At 43.0% G+C, this 23,057-nt stretch overlaps 2 protein-coding genes across 2 annotated transcripts; one reads left to right on the plus strand and one right to left on the minus strand.

The window, feature by feature from the left end:
• LOC8083519 lies at window positions 1,811–3,724 on the minus strand. The gene is made up of 4 exons (XM_021465775.1): window positions 3,557–3,724; window positions 3,362–3,452; window positions 2,678–2,887; window positions 1,811–2,592 (listed from the first exon to the last, which is right to left on the minus strand). Exons 1-4 carry the CDS (start codon window positions 3,707–3,709, stop codon window positions 2,267–2,269), a joined length of 780 nt encoding a protein of 259 aa, XP_021321450.1. The 5' UTR covers window positions 3,710–3,724; the 3' UTR covers window positions 1,811–2,266.
• Window positions 12,266–12,934, plus strand: LOC110437305. The gene has a single exon (XM_021465706.1). It carries the CDS (start codon window positions 12,266–12,268, stop codon window positions 12,932–12,934), a length of 669 nt encoding a protein of 222 aa, XP_021321381.1.

A 23,057-nucleotide genomic window follows, 5' to 3' on the forward strand; every position in this document is an offset into this window, starting at 1 on the left:
GTGGGGAAAGGAACAGTTTCCTTTCTTCGTATAGGGCGGTGGAGGTGCTGGGGGTCGGCGAGGTTGAGGACGGGTGGATCTGTGCGCGTGGAGGGCAGGGGCGTGTCCTCGGCGTGGCGAGCGTGGGATAGGGCATATTTCCTTTCTGGCGAGATCATGTTTGCATCTCTACTTTTCTTTTTTTTTCTTATCCATGCAGAGGGTGGGTGGAGGCATGTACAAAGGATCAGCGTCCGGACACTGGTGTCCCAATCGAACGTCCGAACGCTAGCAGTACCCGAAAGATAAACTTCTACTTTGTACCACCATATCATGCCACTGTGATATACTAATACTAGTTCCTTGTTACGTATCCAGACATTTTGTATATCTAGGCACATAGAAAAAGTTATACATTTAGAAAAGCCAAAAACAACTTGTAATTTGGGACAAAGTGAGTAGCTAGTAGTGACGGTGTATCAAGCAAAAAAATTGTCAAATCTGAACCAATATGTACAAGATTTCATAGAAATAAGTATTGGCTCTAAACTACTGTTTAAATTAGGTCACAATTAACAAAACGCAAGTGATCATGGTTTATTACCTACGGAGACCTATCTAAATTAGTATTCTAATCAAAGGCTTCACCGAGCCTTCAATGCTAGAAAAAATCCTATAAACTGTCACAGTAATTACAAACATCTAACATTAATTTGATAAAACTCTAGTAGTCAACGCCAATAATTACCATTTGATCCATTTTCTATTTACAAAAGTTAAATTTCCTTAAATTTATTGTACAAACCTTTCCATGCTTAGGAATCGAGAAGGAAGAGTAGGATAGAGTAAGAGGAATGAAAGAGAAGGGTGGGTGATAAAGTTGAGCAACGGGCCGCTCTGGCTCGGCACGGGCCTATGCTAGGCACGATAAGGCACAAGCTCGTATGGCCCGCGTGCCACCGGGTTATGCCTTCACAGGCCACTGTGCCTCCTGATGGCTCAGACACGGCACATGGACCAATTTTTGGACTGGGCCGGTCTAAAAAGCATGAGGCCCAATAGTCTACATGAAAAACACGAAATTTAATACCGAATTCAACAAAGCATAAGTAAATCACATTTAAGTCACAAACATTGATACTTCACAAATCACATAACACAATATACTCATAGATCATATTTCACATACAACAAGTCACAAGTTTCACAAGTCACAGAACTTGATACCGGGCCGATACCGTGCCTGCTGTTAAAAGCGTGCCGTGCCATGCTGCCCGGCGGACCGAGGGGTCGGCCCAAGCACGGCCCTCTACGTGCTTCGGGCTGGCAGAGGCACGGTTAGGATCGGGTTGTGCCGTGCTCGGGCCGGGCCAATCGCCGTGCTTTGGGTCGTGTCTTTGGCCTGCGGGCTGCATGCTCAACTTTAGTGGGTGATGAGTCGGCGATTTGATGGCGGAAGTGTCTTAGTTGAGCTTACATATTGCACCACAAGTTGCATGTGTTAATTTGGTCTACATTGATGGTTTTAACCAATGAGACTCACACTCTAATCGTCTGCTCCTCTGACTCGTCAATAGGTAGGGTTAAAGGTAATGTTAACATGGACTCTTCGGTTGACCTAATTGTTGGGTCATTGAATTTGAGTAGGGATGTGGACTTTCTAGTAGGCCAGTGTCATGGTATTAAATAAATGGGATGAAACGAGTTCTGTGAGGATAAAACTTAAAAATTAGGACATGGAAACCGCCATTGAGACGGACATTAACTTAACTAAACCTTTAATATCTTTGAGTTCTGGGTCGTGACATGAGGGTTTTTCTTTAAAAAAAAATATTGAAAACACTGGGTGGGCCTTTCTTTATAATTTCGTTGGCCTCAGATTCTTCAGCTTGGCTCCACGGCTTTGGGCCATCTGCACTTGAACTCAAAACTACAGGACCGTAACTTGCACAGTTGCACGGTTGCGTGAACTCTCAGGTAGTTAAAGCATCAGTGACAGCAACCATCTCTGCCCCCAGCTGTACAAATGTACAATTCCTTGCCGTTTCTTGTCCCCTGGTACAACAACCCAACCCTGTGTTCTGAATCCTGGTTCAAGCCCCCTAAACAAGCCTCTGCAGCAACCTTACTTTGCTCTTCTCGGCATGAACGATGAACACTTGGTTTCCCAAATTCATCCTCATCAGACTCCAGTTTCCTTTTTACTACTACTACTGCTACTGCTATTTTGCGCTACAACCAGTCACTAATTTTCATCAGATAAGATGCGCGTGCTTGTGCAACTCATTTACCCTCGTGTCCTCACGATGGTTACCGTGCCTCTGCCAGCGGTGCGGAGCCTGGTGAAGCCGGCCACCGTTTTGCCCGACGGCGCCGGCCGGTTGCCAGCCGACACGCGCGGGGCGCACGCGAACTCCCCCACGGGGTGCCGGACGGGGCGGGCCGGCGGCGTGAGGATCCACCGGTTGATGTCGGCGAGCGTCACGCTGCCGTCCGCGCCGCCGGGCCTCACCACGTCGAACGGGTACGCCGCCACCGTCCCGGTGCCGGCGGTGGAGCACGGCGCCTTATTCCGGCTCCTCTTGCTGCTCTCGCCGCCTTCTGCTCCTTCCTCTGCGTGCAGAGAGACATGAGAGCAGTCAGAAACTGTTGCTGCGGTGCGGCCTGCTTGGTGTGACAGGGTCAGGACGACGGCAACCTTCCGGCGCCAAGCGCTTGGACGAGCTGTTGGCACGAGTGGTTTGCTGCTGGTGCTGGGCGACACCAGTGTCACTACTGGTCCGTAGGTCCACGTCGCAGTGCGATGTCGGAGACGCAGAGAGCTCTGCTTGTGCCGGCGTCGGAGTCTTGTCCGGGGATGTCGGCAACGTCGTCGGCAGAATGGAGCTCAGATCGGAATGATCATCGTCTGCAGAAGCACATTACCGGTACTCGGTTCTTTAAACAAAACAAGCAAAACGCCCTGAATTTGACAACCAAACTACCAAAGTGATGGTTCCCTCAAAAAAAGTGATGGAAGAGGGCAATCATAACGTGTAGATCGAAAAAAAGCTTCTTCTTTTTTTTTAAACCTAAGATAAGAAATGCCTGCCAAGCTAAACCAGGAGCATGATGCACAGATGATGGGTTAGGAAATGTTGCTGCTAATCTCAAGTGGGGGCCAGGCATAAATTTCACAAGCACCGTGATTATTTAATGAGGTAATCATCAAAGTTTGTCCTGGTTTTGTTTGGAACCGTACCACAATCATGAAATCAATGACAGTTTATAGTACCAAAGTCCTTGGAGACAGTAAAAAAGAAATGGCACGCAGTGTAAACAAGCCAAAGACAGCACTTCAGAAGTTCAGACCCGAGAGCAAACCAGAATTGTAAACCCTTACATTGGGAAGAGATGGTGGCACTCGTCTCCTTGAGAGCGCCGCAGGAACTGAAGCCCACGGCCAGCTCCTTGTCCGAGTCGTCCCATAGGCTCTGAAGACGTCAAGAGTTCAGTGAGAGAATGCAAGCACCATGACCATACCACAAGATTTGCATGCTAAGTTTGAATTAGTAATAGAGATCAAGCGTGCATTCACCATGAGTAGTTCATCCAGCTCCCCGGGCATCGCTGCCGCGTCCTTTTGCATCGTCCGGTCCGTGGCCGCTGCTGTTGACGCCTCGGACACCGGAGACTCCATGCCTAGCACACATGCACAGGCAACAGTCAAGGAGTTACCGCCAAGCTGCATTCAGGGAATCGAAACAAAAATGGAGGCCTTGTAGTTGTAGGCATGCAAAGCGAGACCTACATTTGGGGACGAAGAGCTCAAGCTCTCGCGCATGGCCATGGGTATCAGAATCGCCGGCGGCAGCTCCCATTGCTCCTAGACCAAAGTAGCAGAGCTGTGGATCCCATCCAAGGAGGAAGCTGCTGCTGATGGTGCTCGCGTCGTCCAAGCTGCATGCCATGGTGTCCAAAGGCCACCACGCCTGCCTCCCGGCGTGCAGAGCGCTTTCCTGGACTGCCTGACCTGTCTCCATGGAATAGCAGTGTGGTGGACTTGTGGGGGAAGGAAAACTGAGAGTCTGAGACTGAAGGTGATGCGTAGCTAGAGAGGGTCTGCCATGCGTGCTTAAATAGCTGGGCTTTTGGGAGGCCTAAAGGCAGGGGTGTGTCTGTGTCTGTCTGTGCGTGCTCTGTTCAGGCTGCAGTGCTGCATGTTGATAGAGCACGGTTCGTCAGGGACGAGGAAAAGAAGCCTTGGAAATTTTGCAAAGGGTAAAGGGGGCAACCAGCCAACGAAAGTGGCTTTTGCTTGCTGTGACTCTTCGACCTTGTACTCTTTTTTCGCTCAATCGATTTATCTCTGATCATCTGATGGGTACTACCCAGTTGCAAATGTTGATCAGGCGGATATCCTAAAAGCACATCGTCCGTGGAATTATGAATAATCCTAAAAAAACTAACTTTTTAGACATTCTACAAAATTTCAAAAACTATAAGAGCCATTTGGATCCTTTCATTTTTGAGGAATTAGAACCTACTTAATAGACTAGACTATTTGGTTGGAAATTTGACATTCCATAATTTTTCAAAGTTCACATATAAGTCTATCTAAAATTCATAGGATGAGAGATGAAAATTAATTCTATAGATCACCATGCTATGCATTTACTTTTACAACTTATAACACACTCTTTAACTTACTCAGTAGTTACTCCTCTACGGTAGAAATACAACACATAGGTATCTTTAGAACCATATATAAACTTAACTAATTTGTGTCTAAATTATGATTATTAAAATAAATTCAATTCTAAGGATCTAAACATGGCATAATACGTGGTCTATGCAAGTATGTAAATTCCAATACCAAATTTGACTTTACTCAGAAAACCAATGAATATAAGTGGCCCACGGGAAATAATTAATGTTATCGCCTCCTTCTTTTTCAAAATAATTGTCACTCTAACTTCATCACCAGTCAAATATTTCTATCTTCAACTAGCAATTCCTCTAAATTCATATAGTTTAACAACATTTGAATTATATACTATTAAAGTATGTCTCATGGTGAATCTAAAGGCGTAAATATGATAATGACAAACCATATATAGATTTCTCAAAGATAGAAATATCTGACTTTAGATAAAATAAGAATAACAACTAAAATAAAATAGAATTATAGAAGGAGTATCATAAGTGTACTTACCGTTGGATTATCAAGGTTCTCATGAAAAAAAAACGTGCTTCACCAATCACCATACCATTGCTCTTTTTTGCCGGCACCTCCATTATAATGTTTCCATCTGTTGGATAATGATTGAAGAGAAATTTCAGAAGAAACTTGGTAGTGGGAAAGAAAAACTTCTATCGATAGGTGGTAGCCTATACTTTGGGGGGGGGGGGGTTGTGATCCAAAACCTAGACATCCAAAATAAGTGTCTTCTGAGCAAATGGTTGTTTAAATTGATTAATGAGGATGGTATAGGGCAAAACCTTTTAAAGAAGAAGTACTTGTCCAACAAAACCTTAACTCAAGTAAAACAACAACAACCGGGTGACTCTCATTTTTGTCCAGGACTCATTTTTGGAATGTGGGCATTTTCAAGTCAATAGTGGCGCCAAAATTAGATTTTGGAAAGACACTTGGATTGGAGATAAACCACTAGAAGTAGTCTACCCGAATCTTTACCACATTATAAGGAAGAAGTATGACACGTTTGCTAAGCACTACCCTATTGAATGTTTCTTTTCGGGGCTTTGAGGGTTGATAATTTGATTGATTGGTACAAGCTAGTATAAAAAATAGTAAGGGTAAATCTTACCAAAGATCAAGATCTTTTCATTTGGAACTTACACAATAGTGGTATCTTCTCGGTTCACTCCATGTATAGGTCTATCTTACATTGTGGTGTTGTTCCTTGCAAATGCTCTATTTGGAATTAAGGTACCACACTGAAAATTAAGATCTTTCTTTGGTACCATAAAAAGAGGGTCACTGTAACTAAAGACAATCTCGCAAAAAAAAATTGTCATGGTGATCTAAAATGTTGTTGCTGCAGCTCTTCAGAAACTATACAATATCTCTTTTTTTTATGTCACTTTGCTCATTTTATTTGTAATATAATAATTCATATCACCTTTGGAATTCAACCACCGTCTAGCATCTCAAACATGATTGGTTTTTGGCTTAATGGTGTTCATCCTAAGCTAAAAACCCAAATCCTTTTAGGTGCTACAACTCTATTTTAGGCTATATGACTGAATAGAAAGGACATGATTTTCAACGGTATCAAATCTTGGATCTGCACATGGTTGTTGCTACATAAGGTGGAAGAGGAGAGGAAGAAGTTTAATGATGCTTGTAGGCCGTTGGAAACTGTCATCATGCAAGTTTGTGCTAACTTTGGATGGCGGTGTTCGAATCGAATTGAAGCATAGTCTCTTTTTTATTCAATGTTCTAGTATCAGTTGTGTTAGTTCTCTCATGTGGGAGGTGTGAGTCTAAGTACTCATTTGGTTGTAATGAATTGGTGTGTACATCTTCTAGGAGATGTTGAGGCAAGGACCTTTGTTCCATTATCTAAAAAAACACTATCTTAATTACTTTTATGTATTACATGTATAGATTATGCTTCATAGTCACTTATTCTCATTATTCTCCAATAAAGTAATGTTTTTATAGCTTGGGATGCCACAACTACGTCAACTTTGTTTGCAAACCATCCTCTTGGTGCAATCATGAAAACCTTTCTAAAAACTCTGCTTAGATGTTCCAAAAAATATGAAACTATGCACATCCATATCCATAAATGTGCGTTGTAGAAAAAATTAGGAAACAAAATCAATCTAGAAAAACTCGTATGGAAATGATAAATTTTATGTGTATTTGCACTAGAAGACAAATTCCCAGAAATTTTGTCTTCTAGTGCACTTGCACCTAGAATTTATTAATTTTGTATGGATTTTTACACAATAAGTTTGCATCCCAACTTTTTCTACAACGTACATCTATGGATGAACTATGGATGTGTATCATTTCATAATTTTTGAAAACATCTAAGCAGGGTTTTTGGAAGGGTTTTCACGATTGCACCAAAAGAGTGGTTTGAACCACCTTTTACAAACACTTTCTAGTGCCGTCCTTAGATCTACACGTTTGGAGTTCAATGTAACTATTTGTATCTCCTTGTACCTGTTTCCGATGTCTAGCTCCATAGATCAATTGCATATTGTCGGTGTTCCTTTTATCGCCATCAAAACTGCTTAGGAATAAAACATTGAGCCAAATAAAGAAGAAGGCTGGTTGACTCACATTTTTGTCTAGTCTTATGAGGGTCAAGAACCATTTTCTTTGTCTAAGGAGGTTCAAACTGATCAGTGGGAACCAAATAAGTTTTGGGGAAGATAGATGGTGAGGTGCCCAGGCTTTTAAACCCAGTATATGAATTTCTATAATCTTGTGCGACATCACAAGCAACTAATGCTGAGGTGTTTAGTTGAATTCTACTTAATGTATCCTTTAGGAGGGCATTAGTGGAAAACAAGTTATTTGAACGGCGCAACTTAGTTGCAAGAATAGCAGATATGAATCTAAAATTTGAAGTTATTAATAGGGGAAGCACGATGGAGCTAATGATAGAGGCTAGGAAGTAGGAACCATGTTGGCACTCGAAGTCGGGTCGGGGATAGGGAGCAATTGCAGTAGGGTTTGGATCAGTTTAAGGTGATGCCAGCGTGCTACAGAACTGTCGCCGCCCGCCATGATTGTTGCTTCTGCGTTCTGCCAATTGCCGCTAGTTCTGCACTTCTGCTACACACGATGCCGCAAATCGCAACAAACGGCGATTGACAGTCCGCAAGAGCTACGTGAACAGTGATGTTTCAGTTTGCTACTTGGGTCTTTCAGCCACATATGGCCTTGTTTAGTTTCCAGAAAATTTTGCAAAATTTTTCAGATTCCCCATCAAATCAAATCTTTAGACGCATATATGAAGTATTAAATATAGACGAAAATAAAAACTAATTGTACAGTTTGGCCAGAATTGACGAGACGAATCTTTTCAGTCTAGTTAGTACATGTTTGGATAATATTTGTCAAATACAAACGAAAGTGATACTATTCCTATTTTGCAAAAAAAATTGGAACTAAACAAGGCCATGGTATATTTTTCGATAGAAATTAAGGGGCGTGCCCCCCTCGCTCCGCCCCTGCTTACCTTTATGTACAATGAGTTTTGCATGTGTAGAATGCTTTTTTAACATGTTATATGTATATTTTTACAGGTTGTACCATGTCGGTCGTCTTTAGAAGCCTTCTAAGAAATAATATATTTGGCAAAGACTAAAAAAATTGTCATATTTCTTTATTAGGATGGACCTATCGCCAATAGTCAATTACAAGGCAAATATAATGATTTGAAAATAATATTCTCTACATTATTGATATTCCTTCTTCTCATGCTAGCTTTAAATCTAAAATTATCATATGCATCAAGTGGTCGAAAATGTTGCTGAGAATTTGAGAACTTCAATAATCAATAGGCGTGCACACAACAAGATATGTTCTATAACTACTTTCAGGTTCCAAGCAACTAACTTATTTTTACTATGTGTGCTCTATTTTGTCTAACTTCTTGAACCCTTTATTTAATATCTATGTGCTTTCTAAACTATTGCGTAGTACTTTGATCTCATTCAGATAAACAAGATCAACTTAGCTGGTAGCCAAGCCAAGCCATAGACATCAAGATGGCAAGTGGCGGAGCCAAAAATTATACTTAGGGGCGCAACCACAAAAAAGCCAACATGTAAACACTAAGCATGACTCAACTTGTTAGATTCCTCGTGGTGACCATCCGGGTTAATTCGACGAGAGTGCTCATAATTTCTTATATTTATCCTAGGATCTAAGGTGTTATTTTTTAGTGGTAAGCGATATGCTCGTTGACGGCATATGATGTCTAGGGTGACTTCATAAACCTTGAGTACCAATCTAGTTTTTTGAGATGCTTATTGTGACATTTTATTATCTAGAAGATATAAGTAGGTATACAGAATTTTATGTAATATTTCTCTTAATGTAAATAAAAACTATAAAGTTATACTAGTATTTTTTGGTTGTGAAATGTTAGGGGGAGGGGTATGGCCCCTCCTAGCCCCTCATAGCTCCGCCACTGAGATCAGGTATACGCAACGGGTCAATGTCATGAGGATAGTTCTCCTATCATTTTGCAAGGCTTGTATTAGTTAGGCATTTCAGGATGTAGGAGCTCAGTGCTACTTTAAGAAGGTTGTAGCGATATTCTATGATAAGTGCAACCTATGGATTTCAGGCAAAAAATTGTAGATTTGAACTTCAATAGTCTCTTTCGTGAGGTACAACACATATAAAGCTCTAGATCTGAGGGAGGTTCTTGGAAAGATTGTTGCTGGATTAGTTTGGGCAATGGCAGCGGAGACAACGAAGCCAACAGCCCACTTTGCCATGGTCTCTATGCTTTTGCACAGTGCATAGAGAGTGATGAGGGACTATAGACTTTGCCTGGATGATCTGATCATTGCAAAGTAGATGGCCTCTACCACAAAGTAGGCCATGGACATCGTATATTTTTTTCACGACTGAAATTAGTGGAGGGAGTGGGGGGTGGGGCATGCCCCTATTCGTCTGCATGTCGGCTAGTGAAAAATCCAAAATAGAATATGGTTATATTTGCATAATCATTTAGATAAGATGTTGGAGGGTAATTTTACACTAAAATCTCTATTCCTAGCATTTAAGAAGAATTTAGAGAGTCTCTTGAAGTTGCTCTAAGATTGAATTTTATCCAATAGGTATGGATAAGGTTGGAGAGAGAGTGACAAATGGATAATTATGATAGGATTTTTGACGTGGACAAAAGCATATATTTATCTATACTCTATACCCTCCCATTGCTTGCACCGCCATGGATACTTTAGGTCTTGTTCGATTGAGTGGGGATTGGATGGGGTTGAGTGTATTTTAAAATCTGATTTTAAAATCCTCTCAACACCTCTCCAATTCCCTTGGGTAGGGGATTAACCGAATAATGTAACTATTTGTGGTGATTTTTGTCAGTGGCTGGTAGTTGTCATCTCCGCTATCAGTGCACCCCTACACATCCCGGCCCCCATCCTGTGCGTTCATGACTCCGTCTCTCGGTCCGAACATACCCAATACACTCGTGCTTGAAGATTTGGCGGCGTGTGGGGAGGTTGGTCTCAAGTGATCATGTTTTGTGACCACTCTCATAAACGCAAAGACCAATTCATTGTCTCAAGTGTAGGGTTTTTTTTTCATATAGTATCTATTTAATGATATGCGCTAGTGACAATATACACAATACCATCCATGGGAGTAGTCTTAGCCCTCTCGGCCGCTGCTTCCAAGCCAAAATGTAGGCCGAATAGTTAAAGCAACTATATAATTAGAACGGAGAGAGTAATGATTAATAATATATTATTGTTGGACAGGTTAATCGGCAAACTATACCCTGAAGAAAACTTTCTCAAATCACAATATGGCTTATAAATAGAATGGTGGGAGTAACAAAATTTTCGGTGTTGTAGGGTTCAAAGACAACAACGGCAAAATAGTGAATTTTCCCGTAGCTGTGTATCAGTAGTGTCGTATGTGCGCTTTTTTCATGTGGGAGACCGAATTATTGCTACCAGGCCGTGCATCATGCAAGCAAGGTGAGACAAACGTAAGGAAAAGAGGCCCCACGCAACTCAAACGGGGCCATGCATGATCAGATCAATATTTTGGAGCACTCGAATAAAACAAGACCAATATATATAGAGCGCTGGTGGGGTCAAGGGAACCAAGTTTTTCCACGTCATAATTCTCTTAACAGTGTCAGAATTGCTCATATGCTAGCTGCTGTACACACGCTACATGCTCATCATGTCATGTCTTCAGAGAGAGAACGCACTACTGCATGCATATATATGTATGTACAGCTATATAATATATACTAGACGCTGCTCGATCGTATAATTGCATATATTTGGACATGAACTCATCATGGTGATTTCAAATATTCTTCTGAATTTTGTCGTACGTGTGCCAGACGGGCTTTGGAGTGCCCAATTATATATACCCTAGCTTTTGCATTACTAAAAGACTGTAAATCGATCATAAAAAGGCAACAAATGAATCAATTTTACGGGGTAGGTGGATGTATTCAGAACTCGTATTATATCGCTGCCGCTTGCAGGTGGGCCCTTCAATACCTTGAGCTATGCTAACTGCTAGCTAGCTAGGTAGCACAAATATTCCGCGCATTCTTTCCACGATAGTACGTGAAAAGAAGCGTCTGGCAAAAAAACACACACAGAGGCTACGACTTGCATGCTGGTACCGCTCTCGATCTGCACAGTGATGTGCGAGCTTTAGCTGCTTTTGCACTGGTCAATGCAATCCTGGTTCCACGAAGATCCAAGCGGTGGCATGTCTCCAGCCTTTGTCATCATGGCGGCACCATTTCGAACCATGGAGAGATCGACCTTGCTCTCGTAGTCCCAATAGTGTGTCAGTCGTATACATAGCATTAGCTAATGCCTCGTTTCGGACCGGATGGCCTTAGCCCATAATTATATTTGAGGATTAATTCAAGTATCCATAATTAATGCTATAATAAAAACGGTTTAGTACCGTATTGATGATTGACTATGTATTAACTCAACTTAAATAGGTGGTCTTTGTTAGCTCCTATGGAAAAGTTGAGGGAGAGAAAAGAGGTGCCACACGTGCGCGCCGCCGCCGCCGAGCCGAGGCTTGTCGTGTCAGACACCTGCTCGGGTGTTGCGGGCAATTAGGTTTTTGGGAGCGTCTTCCGCGACGGCTCACCGGCGAGATCGTCTTCTTCCACTCCGGCGGATTGAGATCGACTACAACGTCTCCGTCTTCTTCCTGGTGGACGTTCGCGGGACTGCACTGCGAACATCTTTCTGCATCGACTGTGGTCCGCTACTTCGAGCAACACACTATGTCGACTAGTGTGAATGTATGTCTGTTGTAGTTGCAGTAGTTCTTGCAATATTTATCTTTAATCTGAGTAGTGATAAAATTGCACACGTGCACATATATGCCACCACAATATTATGTGTATTTTTCTGGATTAAATCAAACATTAAAATATCTAAAGTTCTAACAATCCAAAAATCTGATATTAGGCATTTTTCTGTTAGTGGTTTTGCTGCTGCGTTAAAACCGGATCTGTTTGACGGTTCAAACTATAAGCGGTGGCGCGCGAGAATGATATTGTGGTTGACTGCTATGAGTTGCTATCACGCCGCGAAGGGGAAGCCGGAACAGTTTACTCCTGAGGAGGAGCAAACGTTCATGGCTGCTGATAACCTCTTCAGAGGCGCCGTGATTAGTGCGCTCGATAATAAATATGTCGACAACTATATTATTTGCACCACTGCTAAGGAATTATGGGATGCGCTTGAGGCCAAGTTCGGGGTTTCTCATGTTGGTAGCGAGCTGTACCTCATGGAGCAATTGTTTGATTACAAGATGGTGGATAACCGTTCTGTGATTGAACAAGCACATGAGATACAAGCACTAGCTAAGGAACTAGAACAATTCCCTTGTGTATTGCCTGAAAAGTTTATGGCCGACGGTATAATCGCTAAGCTGCCACCTTCTTGGAAGGATTTTGCTACTTCTCTAAAACATCAGAGGAAAGAGTTTGGTCTTATCGAACTCATGGGAACTCTTGATGTTGAGGAGAAGGCGAGAGCAAAAGATACACATGGAAAAGGCGTTGAGTCTTCTAGTGCCAATGTGGTGCAGAAGAAAAAGCAATTCGCATTCTGCAATAAGAAAAAGAACAACCAAGAGAACAAGCAAGGAGCAAATTCGAAGCCAAAGCAAACTGCAACTTTTAAGAACAAAAAGACAGATGGAGGCTGCTTTGTTTGCGGTAGCGATAACCACTGAGCAAGTGCTTGTCCAGACCGTAAATTTAAACGAGAAGAGAAAAAGTCAGTGAACATAGTCATTAGCGAGGCTGAAGGAGGAACATGTGGGTATGGTAATTATTTACCTACTGTTCTCTTTCAGTCTGTCATTTACCTGAGTGGTGGATGGATACTGGGGCTAATGTTCATGTATGTGCTGACATCTCTTTGTTTTCTTCTTATCAGGCCGGCAACACTGGAGCCTTACTGATGGGGAACGGCTCTCATGCGCGTGTTCTTGGTGTTGGTACGGTCATTCTGAAGTTCACTTCGGAAAAGACGGTGCTGATGAAGAACGTGCAGCATGTCTCCTCCATCAAAAAAAATCTAGTTAGCGGCTCACAGCTTTGTAGAGATGGCTACAAAATAGTCTTTGAGGCCAATAAAGTTGTACTTTCAAAGTTTGGAACTTTTATTGGTAAAGGTTATGATTGCGGAGGCTTGTTCCGCTTATCCATGCATGATGTGTGTAATAAAATCGTGAACCATACTGTGATTTCGAATGAGTCGAATATTTGGCATTCGTGATTTTGTCATGTTAATTATGGTTGTTTAACGCGGCTAGCAAATATGAATTTAATTCCGAAATTTAATTTAGTCAAAGGTTCTAAGTGCCATGTATGTGTGCAATCCAAGCAACCTCGCAAACCTCACAAGGCTGCGGAGGCGAGGAACTTGGCACCATTAGAATTAATCCATTCCGATCTATGCGAGATGAATGGTGAGTTGACTAAAGGTGGTAAACGATACTTCATTACATTTATATATGATTGTACTAGATTTTATCATGTGTACTTGCTTAAAACAAAGGATGAAGCATTACAATATTTTAAAGCCTATAAAGCTGAAGTAGAAAATCAACTTGAGAGGAAAATTAAACGCTTAAGGTCCGATCGTAGTGGAGAATATTTTTTAAGTGATTTTTCTGATTTCTGCGTAGAACATGGAATTATTCATGAGAGGACACCGCCATACTCACCACAATCCAATGGGATTGTCGAAAGAAAGAACCGTACTCTAACTAAGATGGTTAGCGCCATGTTAGAGACTTCGGGTCTATCTAAGGAATGGTGGGGTGAGGCGATATTGACAACGTGTCTTGTCCTGAATAGAGTTCCTACAAAGAATAAAGAAATCACACCATTTGAGGAATGGGAAAAGAAAAGAATAAATGTCTCCTATTTGCGTACTTGGGGTTGTTTGGCTAAAGTGAATGTGCCAATAAACAAGAAACGTAAACTCGGACCTAAGACAGTCGATTGTATTTTTCTTGGTTATGCTACTCACAGCGTAGGGTATAGGTTTTTAATTATAAATTCTGGAGTACTAGATATGCATGTTGGTACTATAATGGAATCTAGAGATGCAACATTCTTTAAAACTGAGTTTCCTATGGAAAGTACACCTAATATTTCTAGTCATGAGTCTATAAATTTCCATGAGCAATTTATTCCGATAGAACAATCTGAGGAACCCCATGTTCACTATCCTGAGGAGGATGATAATGTAGTCACTCGAACGAGCAAAAGACAAAGAAAAGTGAAGTCTTTTGGAGATGACTATATTGTGTACCTCGTGGATAATACCCCAACAACCATTAAAGAGGCATTTTTCTCTCCTGATGCTGACTTGTGGAAGAAAGCAATAAGGAATGAGATGGATTCAATAATGTCTAATGCAACTTGGGAAGTAGTTGAACGGCCTTATGGGTGCAAACCTATAGGATGTAAATGGGTGTTCAAGAAAAAGCTTAGGCCTGATGGTACAATTGAGAGGTACAAGGCTAGACTTGTGGCTAAGGGTTATACCCAAAGAGAAGGGGAAGATTTCTTTGATATTTATTCACTTGTTGCCCGTTTGACCACAATTCGAGTGTTACTATCTTTGGCTGCCTCTCATGGTCTTCTCATTCATCAGATGGATGTGAAGACACCTTTCCTAAATGGAGAGTTAGAGGAAGAGATCTATATGGATCAGCCTGATGGATTTGTAATAAGTGGTCAAAAGGGCAAGGTGTGTAAGTTATTAAAATCATTTTATGGCCTAAAACAAGCTCTAAAACAATGGCATGAGAAGTTTGACAGAACCTTAACTTCTGCCGGCTTTGCTGTTAATGAAGCTGACAAATGTGTGTACTATCGGTTTGGTGGGGGTGAAGGTGTGATCCTTTGTCTATACGTGGATGACATACTGATCCTAGGGACAAGCCTTGATGTGATCAAGGAAGTTAAAGACTTTTTATCTAAGAACTTTGAGATGAAAGATTTAGGAGAAGCTGATGTTATTCTAAACATTAAGCTTTGAAGAGAAGGCAATGGTGGGATTACACTTGTGCAATCCCACTATGTGGAAAAGATTTTAAGTCGCTTTGGGTATAGTGACTCTCAATCTGCTCCTACGCCTTATGATCCTAGTGTGCTATTGAGGAAAAATCGAAGAATAGCAAGGGATCAACTAAGATTCTCCCAAATTATAGGCTCATTGATGTACCTTGCTAGTGCCACGAGGCCTGATATCTCGTTTACAGTGAGCAAACTTAGCCGGTTTGTGTCAAATCCAGGAGATATTCATTAGCAAGCTCTTGAGAGAGTGATGCGCTATCTGAAAGGTACTGTGAGCTATGGCATTCACTATACCGGATACCCGAAGGTATTAGAGGGTTATTGTGATGCAAATTGGATATCTGATGCTGATGTGTTAAAGGCCACAAGTGGATATGTGTTTCTGCTTGGAGGTGGCGCTGTTTTATGGAAGTCTTGCAAGCAGACTATCTTAACGAAGTCAACCATGGAAGCAGAACTCACAGCATTAGACACCGCCGGCGCTGAGGCCGAGTGGCTTCGTGAACTCCTGATGGATTTACCGGTGGTTGAAAAACCTGTGCCGGTGAAAGCCCAAGTTTGGTTTTGGTAATTAATGACACCAAGTTGCTAATGCCTCATGTTTAAGTGATTTGAGTTAGGCATAGTAACACATGTAATGAAGGTGCATGGTGGCATGGAAAGGTGGCCACATGATTACAAAGAGATGAAGCATGATGTGGAGATCTTGGTGATAGACGAGGAGCAAAGTGATCAAGGCAAAGGTATAAACATAGGGTTTTACTTTTGCCGGTCTAAGATGAGTAGAGAAGTAATTGACCGGGTTTAGGATAAATAGCCGACTATCAAGAGGGGAAATCACGGTCATCTCTCGAATCAAGTGCTACTAGGTCCATATCTTGAGCATATGCATTAGGATCTAGTAAACTGAGAAACACTCACCGGACGCTGAGTGCGGAGGCACCGGACGCTGGCCTCAGCGTCCGGTGTGCTTGACCCTGCTAGGGTTGAGCACCGGACGCACTCTGAGAGCGTCCGGTGGTTAGCGTCCGGTGTGAGGAGTTTTTGCAACCCTCTCTGCGCACGAGTCCGGTGAGCACCGGACCGTCCGGTGCCCAGCATCCGGTGAGGTCGCGAGTTTGACACCCTCTCTGCGCACGAGTCCGGTGAGCACCGGACCGTCCGGTGTGGACTTGCAGAGCGTCCGGTGTGTTGCAGGTAGCCGTTAGAAACTGACGCGCGAGACAAGTTCGACACGTGGCCAACTCCAGTACACCGGACGCAGGGGGTCGAGCGTCCGGTGCTCACTTGGTAGCGTCCGGTGCCCCCGTTTTCAGCCCAGTGAAAACTGCCAACGGCTAGTTTCTTTGAGGGGCTTATAAATAGTTGGTGGCCGGTTTTGGGAGGTTAACTCTTGCACATTTGATTACTTGAGACATACTTTGAGCTAGAGAACACTCCCTCCACTCATCTCCTTGCTTGATTGCTAATCCTAGTGAGATTGAGTGAGATTCAAGTGCATTGCTTTGAGAGTTGCATTTAGTGGCACTTGATTCTTGAGTTTACTGCGGATTTCTTGTTACTCTTGGGTGTTTCCCGACGCCCTAGATGGCTTGGAGCAGCGGTGGTGTTGAGCTCGTGATTGGAGATTGTTTCGAGCCTCACCAAGTGACTTGTGAGGGGTTCTTGAGCCTTCCCCGCGGGAGATCGCAATTGGCTACTCTAGTGGATTGCTCGTGGCTTGGAGGATCCCCATTTTGTGAGTGGATGTGTGGCACCCGCTGAGGGTTTGGCTTTGGATTGCCAATTAGCTCGTGATCCATCAAGTGGGTGTATCGCCACAACGAGGACTAGCTTGCCGGGAAGCAAGTGAACCTCGGTAAAAAATCTTGTGTCATCTCTTGCCAAGGATTCTCTTATTGTTGTGATTGATTGATTGGCTATATTTCTACTCCACAACGTCGGTATAACAATCACTCACCTCTCCTTTACTTTTGTGCATACCTTGCTAGTTGTGTAGCTTGTTTAGCTTAGTTCTTTGGTTGTTGTGCTTTAGTGTTTAGCCTTGTACTAGTTTGTATAGGTGGCTTGCATAGCTTAGTTAAGCTAGTGCTAGAATTGCTTCGCTATTTGTTTTACTAACTCACTTGCTTAGTGAAGTTTGTAGAATTTTTAAATAGGCTATTCACCCCCCCCTCTAGCCATTTGGACCTTTCAACCGGCTATTTCCATGAACTGTGACAATCAAACGGTGATCACTAAAGTCAACAGTTCTAAGGACAACATGAAGTCTACTAGGCATGTCAAACGGCGTTTGAAGACTGTCAAAAAATTGAGAAACTCCGGAGTTATAGCATTGGACTATGTTCATACGTCCAAGAATTTGGCAGATCAATTCACAAAGGGACTATCACGTAATGTGATAGATAGTGCATCGAGTGAGATGGGTTTGAGACCCACGTGAGGTCTACCATGGTGGCAACCTGTTCTATATGATCGGAGATCCCGTGAAGTAGAATGGTGAAACAAGCCAGAAGTAGATTGTGAGGAAAGACCCTTTACTTAACTCATCTCAATTGCACTTCTTTCCTAAGTCTGTAAGAAAGGCTGGTTATATACCTTAATGTATTCCAAAGCGGCTTGTGAAGTGATAGATGTTGTCCTATAGAACATCTTTAAGGAATACACCTATATGAGTTTGACTGCTAGTCACAGTCTATGATATTTGGGTGATCTCTAGATACTCATGAATGGGCTAGAAGTATGACTTATATGCTTCAACCAGAGGGGATGTTCATGCAACCCGGTATCAGTTATGAGTGTAGATGAAACTTATATCACACAAAACTTGCAATTCAAGGCATAGTCCATTGTTCAAGTTGTGACTTAGTGTAGTCTGTACTCTAGGTGGAAGTTCAACTTAACAATCTCCACCGAAACGACTGGTATATGAAACAACATGGAAACTCGAGAGCTTTTCTTATGTGTCCTAGAAATAGGTGGGGATTGTTGAATATAATTGGCCTTAGCCCATAATTATATTTTATGATTAACTCAAGGGCCCATAATTAATGCTATAATGAAAACGGTTTAGTACCGTATTGATGATTGACCATGTGTTAACTCAACTTAAATAGGTGGCCTTTGTTAGCTCCTATAGAGAAGTTGAGGGAGAGAAAAGGGGTGCCACACGCGCGTGCCGCAGCCGCCGCCGAGCCGTGTTGTGGCGTGGCGTGCTTGTCTTGTCTTGTCTTGTCGAGAAATGTGATTAATTGTCATCAATCAGACGTTTCCTCCTGAGGCCTATATATTCCATACGCACACACTCCTTCCATACCTGCGAGACACACTCAGTCCTCTCATCTCCCGTCGAGTTGCTCTCTGTCCATCCCCGTCCCGAACCTCTGCGCACACAGAGATCGGGAGAGCAGGCCTCCGGAACCCGACGCCTTGCATCGAGACACCTGCTCGGGTGTTGCGGGCAATCAGGTTTTTGGGGAGCGTCTTCCGCGACTGCTCATCGGCGAGATCGTCTTCTTCCACTCTGGCGGATCGAGATCGACTACAGCGTCTTCGTCTTCTTCCTGGTGGACGTTCGCGGGACTGCACTGCGAATATCTTCCTGCATCGACTGTGGTCCGCTACTTCGAGCAACACACTATGTCGACTAGTGTGAATGGAGCCGCTGGTGCCTTCGGCACTGGTCCCTCCTCAGGGTACAATCTTAAACGATTGTTTTTCACATTCAGTATGTCTGCTGTAGTTGCAGTAGTTCTTGCAATATTTATCTCTAATCTGAGTAGTGATAAAATTGCACACGTACACATATATGCCACCACAATATTATACGTATTTTTCTGGATTAAATCAAACATTAAAATGTCTAAATTTCTAACATATTTTGTGTAAGACACACTGGATCTATCTACGTGGATAAGAGGAGATGGATATAACCAGTGGTGAAGTTAGAGCAAATTAGAAGTGAGTGTCTTTATCTTATGGGTGCGTAAAGATAGATTATAGAAGTGCTTATATGGTGAAATTTTAACCAAAATTACTGTTTTTAATTTTTTTAGGGGGCTGAGAGTAAGGTAGCTTCGACCTTGGATATAACTACTCTCTTGAACCAATCAGAAATCCCAGCCCTCTGAAGGCTTCGGCCACTATTTGGCTCTGTAGCCGACGCGACATTTATTATCTTTTTTAATTTTTTTCTCTTACCACTTTTCCTTTTTACCATTTTTTGTTTGCATTTTTTTTTCTGGTTTCGGTTTTCCCTCCTCTGCACGTGAAGCATATATAGCTATTGAATGCACGATCTACCATTGTAAGAATAACATCAGCAGATCTTAAGATTGATGAAGTACTATATGTGCCTTGTTGTCGAAGGGCGTGATTGATAGATCTCGGTATTGATAAAGTCACCATAGACGTCTCCCGGTCGAATGGCTTTGTCAATCAGAAATCCCAACCACTTTAAGAACCTCAAGATTGACAAAGTCATCACAGGCGTCTTGTTGTCAAAGGGCATGACCTACCTCCAAAACAACAACACCGGCAGATCTCAAGATTGATGAAATCTCACCACAAAAGCCTCCCTAAAAGGGATGGCCTACCATTGAAAGAACAATGCTACTTGTGTGTGTGTGCAGGTGAATTAGTGTGCGTGATGGGCAAACCTATGTCACTCAGTGTGCCTAGGCAATGGCCTAGGCATGACATGCCACTCCCACTAAGGACCATGCTGGCTTGGGCACGACAATGGATGGATCATCTCATACTTGTATTGTGCTAAAACTATGGGCCATATGTTAGCCGAATTACCTCGACCTATCTGGCCACCTGATGGCGGGCTTGGATGCACTTTTGTTGTAGCTAAGCCTACCTGGTCCTGTAGCCCTTTAGTCATTTATCTTTAGAACATTTGTTTCGAAAGCTGATGGAGGTTATGTGCCTTGTAAGTATCATGTGCACATAGACCAGCGGCGAATTTAGAGGGGTTTTTTGGGATCATCGACCCCAATAATATTCTCAGCTAGATTCGTCACTAACATAGATGTGTCCTATTGTGGTTTTGCTGATAACAACAATGACAACTTAATCACTATGTGCTAAGATATATTAGGCAAGTTCTCATAGGTCCTATGGATGCCAGGAAATTAGCGGTGCACTAGACAATCGATTGCTAGTCTGGTGAATTAAGCATAGTGTTAAGTCTCTATATGCAGGGATGCTTCACTGGACAATCTGACCGCACTGTGCATAGTGTCACTACGCAGGATGCTTCACTGACAATGTCGACAAAATCGGCTAAGCCGTGTTTTGCAGTCAGCACTGACGAAGTGTTGTTTTTCTATCTGTGCGCGGTAGCACTTATATATGGTTATGGCATGAGACCATATTTGCATCAGTAGCAGTAGCATGATTCATGGACGAGAAAAAATCTGTGTGAATACGAGACTGTCTCTGGAATCATTGGTACGGACCCGTTCGAGCAAACCCTGAGGCCCAGTTTGCAAAATTAGCAACACCGAAGTTCCGGCCCATCTAACGAAACCCTGAGGCCCCATCCCTGGCTTGATGCAGCTTAGGGACGATTGGGCCGGTGCTCCTCCCGTTTGTTGGGCCGGTGCCCCCATCGCATCACCACATGGATTTTGAATTTTGCGTAGCATTTTTTTATATATGTTGCAAAAAACAAAAGGAAATGAAAACCAGTGAAATAAAACAAACAGAACATTCGAGCAGGTCGGCAGAGCCAAAATGCACGCACGCACACTGTTGCCGAATGTGCAAATGTATGTCCGACGACAGGCCAATAACCCGGCGGGAGAACGACGCGAGGGCGGGGCGTCGCCGTCTCGCCCTTTTGTCCCGAGGCCACGACCACGACGGAGCTAGCGTCCACGCTGCTCGCTCGCAGATCCTACGGCCGGCTGGCCGTGGCCGGCGACGAGGTGCCCGGTCGTCGTCGGTCGAGCGGTCACATGGCATGTTTCTGCTGGGGCACATCCATATCGATATCAGCAGGCGAATCAATCAGTGTCTTCTGTCGATGATCGATCAATCTTCAACCCCGGCGGCAAGGTCCCGTCCGTTGTCCTGATCACATGCGTCCGTTCCTCTCCACGACGCCTAGCTAGCTACAGGGCCAGCCTGTGCTGCCCGATTCATGCAATCCACCTGCAGCTAGCTAATGTAGCAGCTGGGACTGCGACAGGAAAGGATTAGGATTAGGCAACCTAGCTAACTGTGGTAGGATCCAACTAACCTCCGTCACTAGTGCTGGTCGATCTGTGTCTTTCATGCGAAGAAACCAACGACAGCAACTTATCCAGTACCTGCAGTAGTAGGGAATAATGTCGATTGATTCACAGTACGCGCGTTGGCTATCTAATCATGGACATCGATCGATTGCAAAACAGCAGCTTAATTGTTGCATTGTCGTTCTAATCCCATTCGTCGGTAGTACGAGGCATAGCCTTTGGCTTTGTCTCTCGCACGCGCTGAGATGGTGCCACATGGCATGGAGATTAAGCAAGTTTATATAACCTAAAAAGGAGGGAGACAGATCGATACAGCTCCTTAGCTAGATAGGGAACACAGCAAAACAGTAGGCATGCATATCAACTGCATTTTGGTACCAATTTAGTCTATAATATAGATAGTTGACTTGCTCTCAGCATGCAAATTAAATACTACTACACCCCACCACCCAAAAATGCAAGGCATGCATGGTTTAACACTTTAATTTGATAGAGAATAATCATATATACAAAAGAGATTTTAAATATGAACTCAATGATGGTACTAGATTTATTTGTATAGTGTAAGCTCCAAAACCTTGACCCAATGACATTGAACGCCTTAAGGGAAAAGGAGGGAGTAGAGTGATAGATCTCCTCTTCTTTTTCTTTATTGAGAAAACTTTGGTGCTATATATGCTTACTATGGGATCAGAAAAGAAAACGACTCTGCTGAAATGTAAAGGCCAGCTGAATGCATGTTGGACCACGGTCTGTTCTTGTGTTGGGGAAGTTGTTCTTAGTACTAATGATGACAACAGATGGAAAGTTTTCGCCTAACAAGCTAAATCTAGCAGCTACAGGTGAGTCGAACTGGAGTAGGTTCAATCATGCGCTGAGCTGCAATGCATGCACCACTGACAATTGTAGGCCAGACAGGAAATAGACATATATAGAGACATATATATGCGAGTCACATCGTTCTGGATCTTCAGTCGTTTTGGAGAACGAAGGCCAGCAGATGCAAGATGGTAAGCAGTAAGCACGGAAATGATGACATATTAATTAAGAGTTGTGGTATATCAAGTACGTGTGGTGATGTATCCTATCCGTTTCTTTGTGGTATATCAAGTACGTGTGATGACTGGGTTGATACTTTCAGTTTCAGATCGTTCAGAGTATGCATTGTTTTCCTTTTTTTCATCATGCTAGTAGTAGGAGAATAATATGCTAGTATATATTCCCTTTCATTTTGTTTTGTTCCTGAATCACTACTGACTGACGCATTATCTATTTTGTTTATTTCGTTCCTTTGCAGGATCCTTTGATTCTTGTTTCAGAAAGCTTACTTGGTACAAATACCAAATGGAAGCAGGATGAGCTAGGGGCACATACAACTAACGGGACCCGATACCCACCCTAGCTAAGGTCCATCATCTCATCTCCCTCCGTTTGTCCCTGTCTAGTTGGAAGCATTTCGGAGCAGGACAAACTGGACACAACATGAGATGCATGTTATGAGCAAGCAACCAAAATG

Source organism: Sorghum bicolor, chromosome 7 (genome assembly GCF_000003195.3).
Source record: "Sorghum bicolor cultivar BTx623 chromosome 7, Sorghum_bicolor_NCBIv3, whole genome shotgun sequence".
Taxonomy (NCBI): domain Eukaryota; kingdom Viridiplantae; phylum Streptophyta; class Magnoliopsida; order Poales; family Poaceae; genus Sorghum; species Sorghum bicolor.

Coding starts and splice junctions, on each gene's coding strand:
- LOC8083519 (XM_021465775.1), bottom strand. CDS start 3,709: ATGCAGCTTGGCGGTAACTCCTTGACTGTTGCCTGTGCATGTGTGCTA. Junction 3,453..3,556: donor AGCTGGATGAACTACTCATG/GTGAATGCACGC, acceptor TGACGTCTTCAG/AGCCTATGGGACGACTCGGA. Junction 2,593..2,677: donor CAAGCGCTTGGCGCCGGAAG/GTTGCCGTCGTC, acceptor CTCTGCACGCAG/AGGAAGGAGCAGAAGGCGGC.
- LOC110437305 (XM_021465706.1), top strand. CDS start 12,266: ATGAGTTGCTATCACGCCGCGAAGGGGAAGCCGGAACAGTTTACTCCT.